This window comes from Peromyscus leucopus, chromosome 8b (assembly GCF_004664715.2).
Source record: "Peromyscus leucopus breed LL Stock chromosome 8b, UCI_PerLeu_2.1, whole genome shotgun sequence".
Lineage (NCBI taxonomy): Eukaryota > Metazoa > Chordata > Mammalia > Rodentia > Cricetidae > Peromyscus > Peromyscus leucopus.
In genome coordinates this window covers 32,686,899-32,702,212 of record NC_051086.1, presented here as the reverse complement: position 1 = coordinate 32,702,212, position 15,314 = coordinate 32,686,899, and the positions used below count along the sequence as shown (strand labels likewise).

At 51.1% G+C, this 15,314-nt stretch overlaps 1 protein-coding gene across 1 annotated transcript in view; it reads right to left on the bottom strand.

Annotated features, from left to right (window-relative positions):
• Positions 1-3,809: 3,809 nt before the first annotated feature.
• Positions 3,810-15,314, bottom strand: part of Flt4 (fms related receptor tyrosine kinase 4) — a 45,733-nt gene continuing 34,228 nt past the window's right edge. Inside the window, 5 exon segments of the mRNA XM_028855011.2 lie at positions 3,810-5,620; positions 10,798-10,883; positions 12,540-12,660; positions 13,950-14,098; positions 14,843-14,948. Of these exon segments, the coding sequence (XP_028710844.1) occupies positions 5,422-5,620; positions 10,798-10,883; positions 12,540-12,660; positions 13,950-14,098; positions 14,843-14,948 (661 nt within the window). The 3' untranslated portion in view covers positions 3,810-5,421.

Below are 15,314 nucleotides of genomic sequence, written 5' to 3'. Positions count from 1 at the left end.
AATATGGCTATCTTCCTAGGGATGTCATCATCCTGGGTCATGACAGTTGTATGGTCGAGGGATCGATCCTTCTATCTCTCTCTTGCTTAAGTAGGCACCCCGAGGCCAGGTGGGCACACCCAGGCTCTATTGGCAGCTAAGATGGGGCCACCGCAGCAGGGCCCTGGACTGCCTTTAACACCAGGTAAAGGTGGCTTGAGGAAGAAGCCTGGATCTACCTGGCATGGCTGGGGCCACTAGCAGGGCTCACCCACCAGGTACATAGATGTGCTGTGCCCTCCTCTGGGGCCACTCGTGAACCTCTGCCAACACACCCTCCTCAGTGGCCTCCTTCCTCCTTCCTCCTAGCTCAGTCAACTGGGCCGTGGGGTTCACAGCAGTGTCTTCAGCGTGTCCTGTTAGCACTTGTACGGATGCCTTCACTTTGGTCAATATTGATCTGGCTCTTTCAAGCACTTCATTTTTCTCCTGCCTCTCCCAAGGCCTCCTACAAAGGACCCCGCAGTGGAGAGGGTGGGACGATGCTGTCGGCATGGTTCTCCCTGAGAGGGCTCAGGGCATTGCTGAGGGTGGCGGAAATGCTGACCCACGTGCAATAAGCGGTGACTGGAAGGTCCAAAGAAGGTGCTGCCATTGGTCCAAGTTCAGCTGATGTCAACAGGACCTTGCCCTTCTTGGCGATCTCTCTGCTTTCCGTTTTTGATTTGTCCCTTCTGGAGCGACAAGTCAACAGCCAGCGATGCCAAACAGGAGGCAGTGATGTGGGCTTGGGGAAACAAGACCTCCTCCTGTCTGCAAGGCCCTCCTTGGAGGTATCAGTGGGCTCCCACTGCTCCGAAGGGCTGTGTACTATTTCTGCATGCGCTAGGATGAAGTCCTACTGAGTTCATGGACTAAAGGTAGAGCTCACGGTGACCCCTTAACTGGGTCTGCATCAGGGCCGAGGTTGTCTCATGCCCAGTACCCTCATAGGGCAGGAAGGTCCCCCATGAACTAGTGCTCTCGGCTGCCTCCACACACTAGGACCCAGAGCCATGTGAGTTGGTGGGTTAGGGAACTGGGGAAATCGCATTCCAAACTCTACCCAGTGTTCTGCTCACATCCAAGATGGAGTCACTGCTGTCCCAAAGTGAGATTGATACAACAGCTTAAAATGTAATAGTTCAGCAGCAGCGCTTTGGTTACTCTCATCTCTTACTGGACATAGAAGGGGTGGAATGTGCACGTGCCAGTTCCCCCAGCCCCAAAGCTGCTCCATCCTTCTTCTCGGGCAGGAAGTGCCCAGGTGTGCTATTGCACACGAGGCTCTCAGGAGGCTTCCAACAGTGCCTCAGCAGCCAGACGGGACCCCAAGAGGCACACCTGACTAGCCACCTGACCCCTGCAGAGGATTGGCCAAAGTTTTTAAGGATACTGTCCCAGACACAGTTTTCTCCCTTTGCAGTCTCTCTGAGTATTCCCCTGCCCTAATTTCGTCCTCCATTTCTATGTCTTCCTGACTCCTGTCTGGCTTTTGGTAAACTCATGCAGCTCTAACTGAAAAGTAGAGTGTCCTGCATCCTTCTGCACCTGTGCCTCTGATGGCATTCTGCACTCCTCTGCACCCATGACTGATGGCATTCTGTATCCCTCTGCACTTGTGACTGATGGCAAGGCAGTGTAGATCATTAGGTCCAGGACAGGAAAACAAGTCACCTCCCTTGCTTTGGTGGTAGCAATCACTGAACTCTAAATTTCCCTAGATTAGAGTCACCGATGGACTCATTGACCGCAGGACTTCTGGTTTTGTGTAATAGAGGGCTACAGGTCCTTCTGTTAATGTCCATTTCACCCCTGAGCCTCTAAGACGGGCTTCCCACCTCTCCCTGCAAAGCTTTCTGTTGCTCTCAGTGGCTGCAGCCTCTAGAGGTCTCTCTGAAATTGCTTGAAGGGTCGTTGTGGGGAGATGAGAACCCCACTTACTCTGATGCAGATGGGTGGACAGGAGGGTGGTGACTCAGCTGAGTTTGCCATAACAAATGTCCATGATCTTGGATTAAACACTACACTCATTCATTGTTTGCACTTCTGGAGGCTGCAAAGTCCAAGATCAAGAAGCAGGGACGAGTCTGTGTCTGGTGAGGGCTTGCTTTTTGATTTGTGGATTTTTTTTCGTATGATGGGAAGAGAGTAAAGGAGCTCTCTCTCTCTCTCTCTCTCTCTCTCTCTCTCTCTGTGTGTGTGCGCGCGCGCGCGCACGCGCGCGCGCGTGTGTATGTGTAGATGCAAGAAGTCCCCCTTGGATGTTCTTTAGATGTCATCCACCCTGATTTTTGAGACAGGGTCTCTTACTGGTCTAGAGCTTGTTGAGTAGGCTAGGCTAGGTTGGTTGTTTGACAATCCCCAGAGATCTGTTTGCCTGTCTTCCAGGGCTCGGATTACAAATGCATGCCACTCCACCTGGCATTTTTACAATGGGTTCTGGGGATTTAACTTGGCCTCTGGGCTTTCAAGGCAAGCCCTTCCAGCACCTTGGTTTCCACCAAAGCTCTCAAGATGGCAGGTCATGATGAGACACAGGATCTGATGGGCACTGGTGCACCCAGGCTCACCCAGCTTCAGGGAGCCACATCCGGCGGTCACTTGCCTGCCACTCTCGGTCCTGCACATCCCCACAGTCCAGCCTGGTCTGGTCTCTCTGGATAGTGAGAGAGGAGATCCAGTCCCGGGGACAGGCTTCTGTCTCTGATTCTGAGGTCAAATGCGACTGGTTACGACACAATGCCAAGTGTCAAGATGTTTGTGTTTAGTGTGGATTTTTTTCCCTGTTCAGATTTAGATTTCTTGTAGAAGCCACGACCAAACAAAGCACCCCTGCCACTAGCAGTTGCCTCTGTGGGGAGGGGCTCTTCCCCCTGGAATGACGACAACCAGGGGAACAACAGGAATCACGGGACAGGCCCAGAATGTGCAGCTGGCCCACCAGGGTACTGACCTCGCCCCTGGCCTTTGCCAGGCTCTTTCCTGTTCTCTTGGGCACGGGGCCCATCCGACTGTGCTAGCTGCCTGTTGCTGGGTGCTTAAGTCTACCCCCAGCCTGGTCCAGCTGACAGGCCTGCTGCCTCCCAATGGCCATTGCTAGCTTTCCCCACCTGGGCTCCTGGGACATCTGACCTGGAGACAACCTCAGGGGTGTGCTGGACCTGCTTCCTTGGTGTGATCGGAAGAGGATGTAGGGAGCTGGTGCAGAGGACTTGCCTGGAGCTGAGTCCTCTGTGTCTACCACTGCTGGTGCTCAGGGGGCAACATGTGACTTTGGTAGGTGACAAGAAGGTACTGCTTTACGTTATAGATGAAGTAGGTATTAGGAGAACATGTGTGTAGCAAGCTGGTAAAGACAGACTAGGTGGCCGGGTGGTGGTGGCGCACGCCTTTAACCCCAGCACTCGGAAGGCAGAGCCAGGTGGATCTCTGTGAGTTCGGGGCCAGCCTGGGCTACAGAGTGAGTTCCAGGAAAGGCGCAAAGCTACACAGAGAAACCCTGTCTCGAAAAAACCAAAAAAAATTAAATAAATAAATAAAAACAAAAACCACACACACACACACACACACAAAACAGACTAGGTGAGAGCTGAGCAGGCATCCTGATGCCTCCTCAGCGCCCTTTGCTGGCAGTTTTCGGGAATGTGAGCTGGGTTAGGGAGGGATGGGATCCGGGCTCAACAAACAGCCTTGTCAAGGAGACCACACCATGGTTCCTTTGAGCCCACAGGCCTTTGGGGGCTGTACGACATAGACCAGAATTTAACAGACAGCTTATTTAGAATCCATTCGTTTTAACTCAAGGACTGGCATCAAATTTATTATTATCTTCCGTTAAATATCTTAGATCATTTCTGAGAACATTGCCTAAAAGGGCAGAGTACATTTTCTTCCCCAGTACATTTTGTATGTGTGTAGTTAGAAGTCAGGGGAGGTGACGCAGACAGGGGACACACACGTGGAGGAGGTTGACAAGGGCTCTGCAAACCCCACCGCAGCCTTTGGTCCTCCAAGAGGACAGTCTCTCTTACTTCCACGAGGCAAGCTTGAGACTCAATCCCACAGACAGGTTAGGTGTGGAGGAATGGGGCTGGGGGAGGGCCCCTGGGCACAGAGAAGACTAGAACCATACATGCATTCAACGTATCATAGAAGAACAATACACTTAGTGGGGAGGGTCTGATGAGCAAGCCCCTGCTTGCTGTATGGTCGCCTGTCCTGCAAGCGTTCTTGTTGGGGTGGGGCTGGGGGTTGATGGGACTCATCTTTGTGAGGCTTTCCTCTGGTAGTGATGGTTGGGCAGTGTGAGCTGGGCTGGAGGGGTTCTGGGCAGGAAGGTCCCAGCTTCCATGGAGCGGTGTCTCAGGACAAAGGTTTGGTTTGTTTCTGTGTAAGTATCAAGTCCAAGTATAGGGCTAGCGGAAGACAGGGGCCTCCAAGTAGCCTGGGGACATGGAGTGATGGCGGAATGGCCCCAGGCCATGTGGTCCTCTGTGCCAGCCCCTGAAGCCTTCCTTGACAGAATCCACAGATCCTGGCTCGAGGGAGGTCCAGAACACCAGCCGGTTTCTCAGGTTCTAGGCCATGCACGTGGAGCCTGGGAGCCTTCAAGAGAGAGACCAAGAACTGGAGTGACTGGAGTGCTATGACCCCCCCCCCCCAGTTGTTAGGAGCTTCAGAAGGGTGTCCTTGGGCTTCTTTCCACATGACTCTTTGGAGAATAAATTCTTCACAGCAGCATCTGACCTTCGATAAAACAAGGATCTTCTAACACTCAGGGCGGAGGTTCGGCTTCATTGTGATTTGTCATTGCGTACACACAGCTGCCATGAGCTTGCTTGTTAGGTGTTTAGAGGACTCTGAGATGGAAATGTCACTTTCTCTCTTCAGCCCTGGAGGGCCAGGAGAAAGAAGCAGGAAGACAGATGGAAGCGGGGGACTTCAAGTGGAGGGGATCGTGTTTGGGCCAGGACGTGGAGGCTGTGTGGTCTAACTCCACCTTGGTCCTCTGTGTGACTCTCAGACACATGCGTTCTTTATTAGAACCCTGCCATCCACCAGGGTAGTGAAAGTCGGTCCTGGAGAAGGGTCTCTGCCAGAGTGCTCATTCAAGGGCCAGCACCTGCCAATCCTGAGCTCCAAGGCAACTGAACGTGAGGGTGCGGGTGACTGTCTGGTGAAGGGCACAGGAATGGTCCAGAGTTCAAGGGAGCCCTTGTGTCTGACTTGGACTCTTCCTGGCTAGGGAGGCTGGAGAGGGGGAATAGACAACTCCAGAGTTGGAGCTAGAGATGAAATCCCAGCCTGGGCCTCCAGCCTTGCCCTGCTAGGGATGCCCTCTAGCCCCAGCTGTCAGAGCCTGGTTTCAGCAAGGGGTAGGAGGCCTTGCCGAGTGTTTCCTTAGTAGCTGCTGTCTGTGAAGAAGGGGGAGCCAGCAGATGGGGAGCAGTCGCCTTCTTCGCATGGCTGGGAGACCTCCCCGTACTCGCTGTTGTAAAACACCTTGTCTCCTTGTGCCCCTTGGGTGGGCCGCCGCCGCCTCCCCTGGGGGTCAGGATGTCCTCTGGGGATATCCATGTGCTGGCCAGAACCTTTACAGCTGTCAAGACAGGGAGGGTGGTCTTAATAAGCACAGCGAGAGGACCCTGAGTCAGGGTCTGATTGGAATCACAGAGACAAGCAGTGCATGATGCATGTGCAGAGGCTTTGAGGCGCAGATTTGACATCAGCCGCACAACAGACAGATCTGATGTGACAGGGGCAGTTTTCCTGTCCCAAGCCTGGACACAGGGCCTTGGAAACGGCCAACTTCATCCCCTCAACCCTGCTGCTTTAGGTCAGGAGAATCTATTTGCCCTGGGCAGGTAAACCTGATGCATCTTCTGATGGATTTTAGGAAAACCAGTACAGAGAATAGCGCCCTCTGCTGCCATGCACGGGGAGGTGCAGGGTACTTAGTGAAAAGTCCTCTTTGTCTTTGAAATTTTGATACTTGCTTCCTTAGGATTTTTACCTTCCCTCCACTTTTTTCTCACCTCACCACAAAGCACCTAAGGTTCAGCCCTGCCTTCCTGCTCACGGCCCACTCTGAAGCAGTGGGCTCCCGAGACAGCTGTCCCTGTCTTGCCTCATCTCAACAAATGGTGTCAGTGTTCTCTCTAGCTCAGGCCAAGCACCTGACTGTGGTCCTTGACTGTCCTCAGTCTTCATATCCAGTCCATCCAGCGGCCCTCCATTCTAGCCGAAAAATACCTCCACTGACACCCGTCTACCTCCAGACCCCTACTCCAGGGTAAGCATCGCTGTCGACTCAGAGGTCATTCGTCTCTACATCCATCCTCACTTCCCTCCCTGGAAGGTATTTGGAGAGATCCTTTAGGTTAGATATGACATTGAGGTCTCCTCCTGCCACCCCCTCCCAGGGCCTTCCATCACTCTTAGGATGAAATGCTAGCTTTGGGGCGGGGGGGGGGGGGAGGCTCAACGGATAAAATGCTGACTGTGTGAGCACGAGGACCAGAGTTTGGATCCCCTGCATTCCTGCAAAAGCAAAAGCCAGGCAGGTGTGGTGACTCGCCGGCAGCTTCAGTTATTGTGAAGGCAGAGGCGGAGGATGCCTGGGGAAAGCTAGCTGAATAGCTGAATTAGCAAGCTCTGGATTCTGCAAGGGTTACTGCTTCAGTAAGTAAAGCGGAGAGAGATGGAGCAAGACACCTCATGTCAACTCTGGCTCCCATAGGCATGCACATACATGTGCATCTGAACACACACACACACATACACACACACACACACACACACACACACACACACACACACACACACACACGATACACAAAAGCATGCACACCATACACACAAAGAAAAAAAAATCCTAGCTTTTTTCTATGGCCTAGGAGGACTTGAAGACTCCAGCCCTTGCCTGCCCATAATCATCCTGCAGGGCTCCACCCTTCACTCTCAGTTTCTTTGAGGTTTTTATAAAATGGTGATTTATTGCTTTTTGTAGCATGGTGCTATCAAGAAAATTTTGATACCTTTTTTCTTTATCATTAGTAACTTGGTCTCTATTTTTTTACATTTATTTATTTAGTGTGTATGTGTGTGAGAGAGACAGACACAGACAGACACACATGCGCATGTGGATATTAGAGGACAATTGTGGTTCTTTCCTCCCATGTGGGTCTTGAGGATGGAACTCAGGTCCTTGGGTCTAGTGGCGAGTGCTTTTATTGACTAAGCCATCTCCTGGCCCCAGAATATTTATCTTTAAAACCAAATTGTTCTAGGAAATATTCCAGAGTTTACTCTTCTAGGTCAATTTCTTTAGGTAGACTTAATTGTTTAAATTAAAAATTTAAATTTATGTGTGTGTGTGTATGTATGTTATGTGTGTGTATGCCTTCAGAGGTCAGAAGAGGCATCAGAGCTGCTGGAGCTGGAGTTACAGGAAGTTATGAGCTGGCAGATATGGGTGCTGGGAACGGAACTCAGGTCCTTTGGAAGAGCAGTGAGTACTCAGAACTGCTGAGCCATCCTCTCGTCCCCAGGCATACTTCTAATATGTAGATTCATATCTTTTTTGTTTTTATAAAGATGAAAGCTTGTTCTTAGCTTACAAGTTTAAGATAAATATTAACTTATTCACGCTGCCAACAGTTTCTTTAGGAGGCTCCAATTTTATACATACCATACTTTTGCTCATCTTCTACATTTATTTTTTTCTGATCCTTTTATCTCTTTACTTTGTTTAGTTTCATTTTATTGTTTCTTTTTTTTTTCTCTCTGAGACAGGGTTTTTCTGTGTAGACCTGGCTGTCCTGGAACTCTCTCTATAGACAAGGCTGGTCTTGAACTCACAGAGATCCTCCTGCCTCTGCCTCCTGAGTGCTAGGATTAAGGGTGTGCACCACCACTGCCCGGCTTATTGGTTCTTTTCATTTCTTCCATTATATATCTAGTCATTTTTATTGTCCCTGGAGTACCCTGGTCTTCATTTTAAGAGGATTTATCTTTCACTTTTTTCCCTGTGTTACCCATTTGTATTCTGAGTTATACAATTTCTGATTCTTGGTGTGGTGTTTGTTTCTCTACATATTTCATTCTCGTTGGTATATTGTGTTTGATTTACTCCTTTCAGATTTATTTATTTTTATTTAGCGTGTATGAGTGTTTTTCCTGCATGTGTGTACCATGTGTGTGAAGTGCCCATAGAGGCCAGAAGAGGGTGTCAGATTCTCTGGAACTACATTTGCAGATGGCTATGAGCCACCGTAAGAGTGCTGGGACCCAATCCTGGGTCCTTTGCAAGAGCAGAAAGAGCTCTTCACCACTGAGCGGTCTCTCCAGCCTCAGCCTCAGCTTTCTTTCTTTCTTTCTTTCTTTCTTTTCTTTTCTTTTCTTTTTTCTTTCTTTCTTCTTCTTTTCTTCTTTTTTCTTCTTCTTTTTCTTCTTCTTCTTCTTCTTCTTTTTTTTTTTTTTTGGTTTTTTGAGACAGGGTTTCTCTGTGTAGTTTTGTTGCCTGTCCTGGACCTTGCTCTGCAGACCAGGCTGGACTCGAACTCACGGAGATCCGCCTGGCTCTGCCTCTTGAGTGCTGGGATTAAAGGTGTGCGCTGCTGCCACCACTGGGCCTTCATTTTTTAATGAAGATCCTGCTGTGTTCCCGTTTTAGTTTTGCAGTAACTTTGCATGGAGAGAATGTGTGTTTTGTCTTTGTGATTACTCATGCTGGCATTTCCTACGTCAGAAGTAGCAGGTTTATCCCCTACAGAGGTGATGGATTCAACAGTTCACAGTTCATAAGCTGGAAAGTCCATCCTCAGTGCGACCGTGTAGCAAGATGATTCGGTTCATGTCATGGACTGATGTCATAAAAGCTGGGGTCATCTTTCACCCTACTCTTACCAGTTCCTGCCTTCTAGGGGACTCAGTGGTGCTGTGAGGCCATGCTACAAGAAGGACTCCAGCAGACCCCAGCACCACACTCTCAGGCTTCTCAGCCTTAGGGACACAAGGCAACTACACTTTCGCTCGCTCTAAGTCGCTCAGGCTCAGGCTTGCCGTGACAGCAGCAGAAGGCAAAAGGAGGCTGATGAGTTTCTAGGTTTCCTCACCCAAAAGCGTCATTTCAGACCCACATCTTTAGTTTCACCTCAGGTCCCCTTGATCACATCCTTCCCAGAGCCTCTACCCTGTCCTGCTTTATACCAACAACACAGGCAAACTGTGACTTTCCCTGGGTCATGCTGCCCAATCCAAATCTACATTGTTCAAGATCTCCTCCCACCCCTAGGCTTGGAGGAACATGGCTCTGCAGATCGTGAGGTCTGCATCCTGAATGGTTGCTTGAAAAAAAATGGTATAATTGGAAGAGAGGAAGAGTTGACATCCATGGGAATAGTGTGGTCCAAGGGTTGAAAGAGGTGGGAAGGACCCGAGCAAGTCTTCTTCCCTTATAGACTCCTCCCATCCACATCCCATCCACAGTCTGTCCTCGTAAGTGTTTGGGGAACATTCATCAGCCCAAGGAATGCACCTGCCCAGTGATTTGCTGCTCCTTTTAATGGCTCCTCATGAAGCATTTCCAGGGAAACCTGGGCAAACAGTAGCGCCCTCTGCTGCTGTTCTGGAGAGGTGCAGTTTCTGCAATGAGCAAATGGCTTTCTCCTCCTCTTCTAGCCTCTTCCTCTCTCTCTCCCTCTGAATTACAGACATTATCTTACTTCTGTAGGGTCATTATCTTCTAGAACTTTTTTCTTTCCTCATCACCAAGCAGCAATCCCTTCCAGCTCACTGACCTGTCAGAAGCAATGCTTTCCCAAGATAGCTGCCTCTGGAGCCTCAGACTTGTCTGAGCCAGGACCTTGGCCTTCTCCATTGTTCACTGTCTGTGTGACACATGACTTTCATGGGACTGTCCCCAGCTGCCCCTCCTGCTGTGGCTCAGGCTTGGTTCTGCTCATCATGATGTCAAGAACACACACATATACACACATAGATGCAGAAACAGAGAGAGAGAGAGAGAGAGAGACAGAGACACACACAGACACAGACACACAGACACACACACAGAGACACAGAGAGAGAGAGAGAGACAGACAGACACACACATAGATACACATACACACAGACACAGACACACAGACAAACACACATACAGATACACAAAGACACAGACACACGACGCATACACAGACACACACAAACACACATACACACACGGACACACATAGAAACAGATACAAGACACATAGACACAGACACACACAGAAATACAGATACACATACACACAGACACAAACTCACAGAGACACAGACATACACACACACACACAGAAATACAGATACACATACACACAGACAAACTCACAGAGACACAGACATACCCACACGAACACACACAGACACAGACACAGACACACACAGACACACGCACACACACACACTCCCTCAGGTGCATCACAGGCATGAGCTGAGTGCCTTCATTCTAACTCCTCAAGGAACTGTTTTTTTAAGGAAGTGTGGAGATTTGGATTTCCACAGCAGTCATCACCCCTTTGGTGGTGCTTGGGGGTGGGGGGTGGGGGGTGGGGCAGGGCACTGGATGGAGCAGTGGTTTGGGTCTCAGAGAAGCTCACTTTGAACACAGAGAAAATAGAAAGGTGCAAATCTTTTGGGCAAGAGTGCCAGAGCACTGCCAGGCCCCAGCTGCACCAGCAGGTTCCCGCTCAGGAACCTCCCAAGTATGGCATGCCCGCTTCTGGAGGCCCTTACCTGAAGCTGCCTTCTTGTCTATGTTTGCTTTCTATCTGCTCAAACTCCTCCGAGGCCAGCACCATCCCGCTGTCTGTTTGGTTGTCCTGTGGGGAGAGAATCAGCCAAGCCTGTGGGCCACATGTGAGGCCCTCCTGCAGGGAAGCTGTGTGCCAGCCTCGTCAGGTGCTGAGGAACCTGAGCCTTGCTGGCCTTATACCTGTCCCCATGGGAACTGAGTTAGGCGAGCGGTCTCCAGCCCATCAGAATGTGCATAGAGGGTCACATCTGTGACATGAAGGGGGAAGCCATGGCCTGATGGTGGAGACCTGGAGGGGAGGAGCTGTGTCTGGCTTGTGGGACACTCCAGACTGGAGGGTGATAGGCTGAGCATGTACTCATTCTGAGTCCCCTAGGAGGCAGGTGGAATCTCAGAGCTGTTCCCAGAGGTCTTCATTGAGTGCTGGAGACATAAGCTCAGGTGTCTGTGGTCTGCTCAAGGGCCCCTCCCTGATGATCTTACCACCCACCCTCCCGGGGCCACAGCTCACTGAGTCCAGGATCCATGCCCCTTCTGGATGGACTGAAGTCTGAAGCTGTAGCCTTGACTCCAAGCCATTGGCCATCAGAGCTCAGGCCTGGGGAACAATCTCATCCCTTACAGACAGACACACTTGCTGAGCTTCCCAGAACATCACTATATGTGACCCGATCTGAGGACACAAGGGGTCCACAGCTGAGTGGACCCCTGCCAGCTTCCTGTCCCCGCACCCTAACCTCTTTCAGTGACACGTGTACTCTCTGGGTTGGTGGGGCCAACCACCACCCACAAGGTCATCTGTGGCCTACGCTGTTGGAATGTGAGCTCTCTCTCTCCCTCTCTCTCACACACACATTCATATATATGCAGATATATGAATATACACGAATGTCACAGTGTGTGTCTGGAAGGCAGAGAACAATTAACTCCTTCCACTATGTGGAAGGGATTGATCTCAGGTTGTAATCTTATTCACTGAGCTGTCTCACTGGCTCCAAGTCTCTCTCTCTCTCTCTCTCTCTCTCTCTCTCCATCTCTTTCTTTAAAAGCCATGGTTTCTACACAGCTGGGATAAAACGGGCAGGGAGGCCACGTGTGAGAATGACCAGCAGCTGAGAAAGGATAGCTTTTGAGTGACCACCAAGATGTGAAAGAGCTTAAGGTGTTCCCTGGACTTGATATTTTCAAGGACTTCCCCAAGGAGACGCCTTGTGATGCCTGTGTATTGTGGCCTGACTCACAATAGCAGAGTGACTACCAGCCTAGGTGCCGTCAACAGAGGATGGGACAGGAAAATGTGGTGTGTGCACACAATGGGGTTTATTCAGCCACAGAGAAGAATAAAACGCCATTCTTTGCAGGAAATGAGCGGAACTGGAGGATACCACATGAAGTGAAATAAACCGCACGGAAAGATGAGTACGGCATGTTCTCTCATGTGGAACCTAAAACATGGTTGACCTGGAAGTAGAACAGCCATTAATAGAGGTTGGGAAGAGTGAGAGAACGTGGGAGGCTGCATTTTATTAGTGCGTCCTAGATACACGTCTTGAAATATTATTGCATCCGTTAATATGCACAATTTACACATTAATAAAAAATTAAATGAAATATTGCCTGCTTTTCTGTTACTAGTGTTGGGAATCCCTGACACTGTCTCCCACCTCTTCCCTTCCCTTGGCCCTGTCTAAGGTACACATCCTTTCTCTCCACCTTCTCTTACCACGGAGGCTTTGTAGGTTGTAGGGGTCATGGGGAATTCTTCAAACGTCTTCATCCTGGAGGAACCCGGAGTCTGAGTTCCTCTGGTCAGGCACCCGGGAAAGGACACACAATTGTAATATCTGTGGGAAGGACACAGAAGGTCCCGATGACTTCATCCTAGCCTCCCCCACCTCTCGGGCTGCTCCTCTCCCCAAAGAGAAAGGCCTTCCAGCTGGACGAAGAGCTTGGGTGGGGCCTGTGTCCAAGGTCTGGACCGGTCCTCAGATTCCATATTGGTGTCCATCGCACAGCTGACCTTGGCATACCCGTCCTCGTTCCTTCCCTGCCTTGCATTTTCTCTCCTGCACAAGAGAGCTATGAGCCTAGTGCTGGGGCTCTGCAGTGGAGGAGAGTTGGGTAGTTACCCCCAGGCTGAGCATGGCATGGAGCTGATTGACAGGTCTGACTTCCTCCTCAGGATGGGCCGTTTTCCTGCTGTTAACCACTGACGGCCCTCCACACATATGCATGTGTGTGCACTGTGTGGTGGGGGCTTGGTGAAAGCAGCCGGGCAAGGGCCGACTCGCTCTTCTGTTCCCAGGCATGTCACTGCCCTGAGCACATAGGACAGGAGCCCCGGAGCCCCAGCTGGTCAGAACATGGATGGTACAACACATTAGGGGTGTAAACTGCCAAGGGTAAGAGACCTTGGATCCAGCATTCTAGAAACAGGCTGTTTCACTCCTGCATATGGCGAGTGTGCGGGCTTCACTGCTGTCAGGGCTTTGCCTGTGCTCCTGGGGACACGCTCTGGAGATAAAACAGAGACTGCACCCCAGGAGGGGTCTTGGCCCAAACACAGCCGACTCTACTTGGTGTCCCCAAAGAAAAAAAATGCTCAAGATGGGTGCTCCCTTGAAAGTGGGGTGAAGGAGAGAGAAGTACAGAGATTTGGAGGAGGCCGGTTGCTGTGGTTGAGATATGGCTGGGGTGTGTCCCCAAGGTCCGTGTGCCAGAAGCTTCATGTGGAGGCACTGAGGTGAGGGAGGCCTAGTGCACGGGAGCATCCGTCTTAGACGGACAGATGACCTGGTTAGTTCTCAAGAGACTGGGATGTTGTAAGGGGAGTAGTGAGGGCCTCTGGCTCCCTCGGCTTCTGTTCTCCCCATATGCTTTCTTCCTCATCTGCTATCATGATGCCACCTGCCACGATACTCTAGAGATAAGCGAATGTGGATACCATGTTCTTGAATCTCCATTGATGTGAACTGAATGGACCTCTTTATAAAGCACCCAGCCCCGGGTATTTTGTTACAGCTACGGGCTGAGACACTCACGGGAAGAGATCTCTCTAGTCATTGCAAGTTGCTTTTGCAAACTGCTGTCACCATTCAGACCTGTGCCCAGACCTGGGGAGAGAGAAACTGACCTGGCTGCCAGGCTGTGGCAATGCATACTGGGAGGACTACTCTCAGGCTCAGCTTCGGTGATGTGCAGAGCTGTGGTGGACGTCTGCATGAAGCCACCCTCCTCCGAGCTCTGGGAGCTGTGCAGGGCCATGCATTCCTCTTCCTCTTCCTGTCAGGAATGGGAGGAGTTTCCAGGGTCAGGGGCTACCGCATGCTCACCCTCAGTCTTAATGCTGCACTCAGGACTCCTGTGGTCCCAACCTCTGCCATCAGGTCAGGATGGGTTGTGTGTGTGGTGGAGTACTCTGAGGATTAAGTGGGCCTATGGTGGGCCCTGGCACACTTGTTCACAGCAGGCAAAGCATGGAGGTTGCTAAAAGCCTGCTGGGCTGGCCTTGTTTAGTTCTTCTAACAGCCCTTCCAGGTCCAGGCAAGTGGGACAGGACAGGCCTCAGCTGGGCATCCTCAATTCAGGTCCTAGGCATGAGGAATCAGCCCCAAGCTGCTACCCTTGGGAGGTACCTCTGGGAAAGGAGACATGGAGGATACACAAGTCCAGTGTTTTTGTGCTCAGCAGTGCTAGGAGGTAAAGGAATGGACTACCATTGTATTTGAGGACAGCATGGCCTTGCAGGCTCATTGTGTGCCGGCCCGGGACTCCTTGTGGGTAAAGATGACCTCTGACCATCTATATGGCAGCTAGACACTGATGGTGTTTGCCCAACTTCATGTTGAGTGAGATGGAGGTGTGGGCAGTGGGGGATAGGCCCATGGGCCTGGGGTCAGACACGTGTGACCTTCGCTTGGTAGCTGATGGGTGACCAGGGCTTAGAGGGGCTTGGAAAGACGGACAAGGCAGGAACCCAGGACTGGGCCATGGGTTGCAGCAGGAAAGGACAAAGATGGGCCTCACCTGCCAGCCTCCGCCCTGAAGCAGGTCTCCCAGGATCTCCACCAGCTCGGAGAAAGCAGGCCTTGCTTTAGGGTCTCCAGACCAGCAGCTCTGCATGATGTGGCGTCTGTGGGGGCAGCTGGCTGTTGACCTGTGGTCTGAGTGGACCGTGACCCTCCCACCAGCCGGCCCCATCACTCCTGTATTGCCTGGATCACTATGGCGGTTTGGATAGGCAGTGGGTCCCCCTAAGGTTCATGTGACGGGAGCTTGGTCCCCAGAGTGGTTGACCATTGTTGAGGGGATGGACCTTCCCGAGATGGGGCCCACTGAGAGGTCAAAGGGGCTTATGACTGGCTTAATGCTGTCTTGAGGGGTGGAGTCTCCTGAGAGCAGGCTGCTGTATATAAATTCCCTCGCTTCCTGTCTCATGTCATGTGTCCCTTTCATGTGCTCCCAGCATGGTGCCATCTGCCACACTGGGATGCAGACA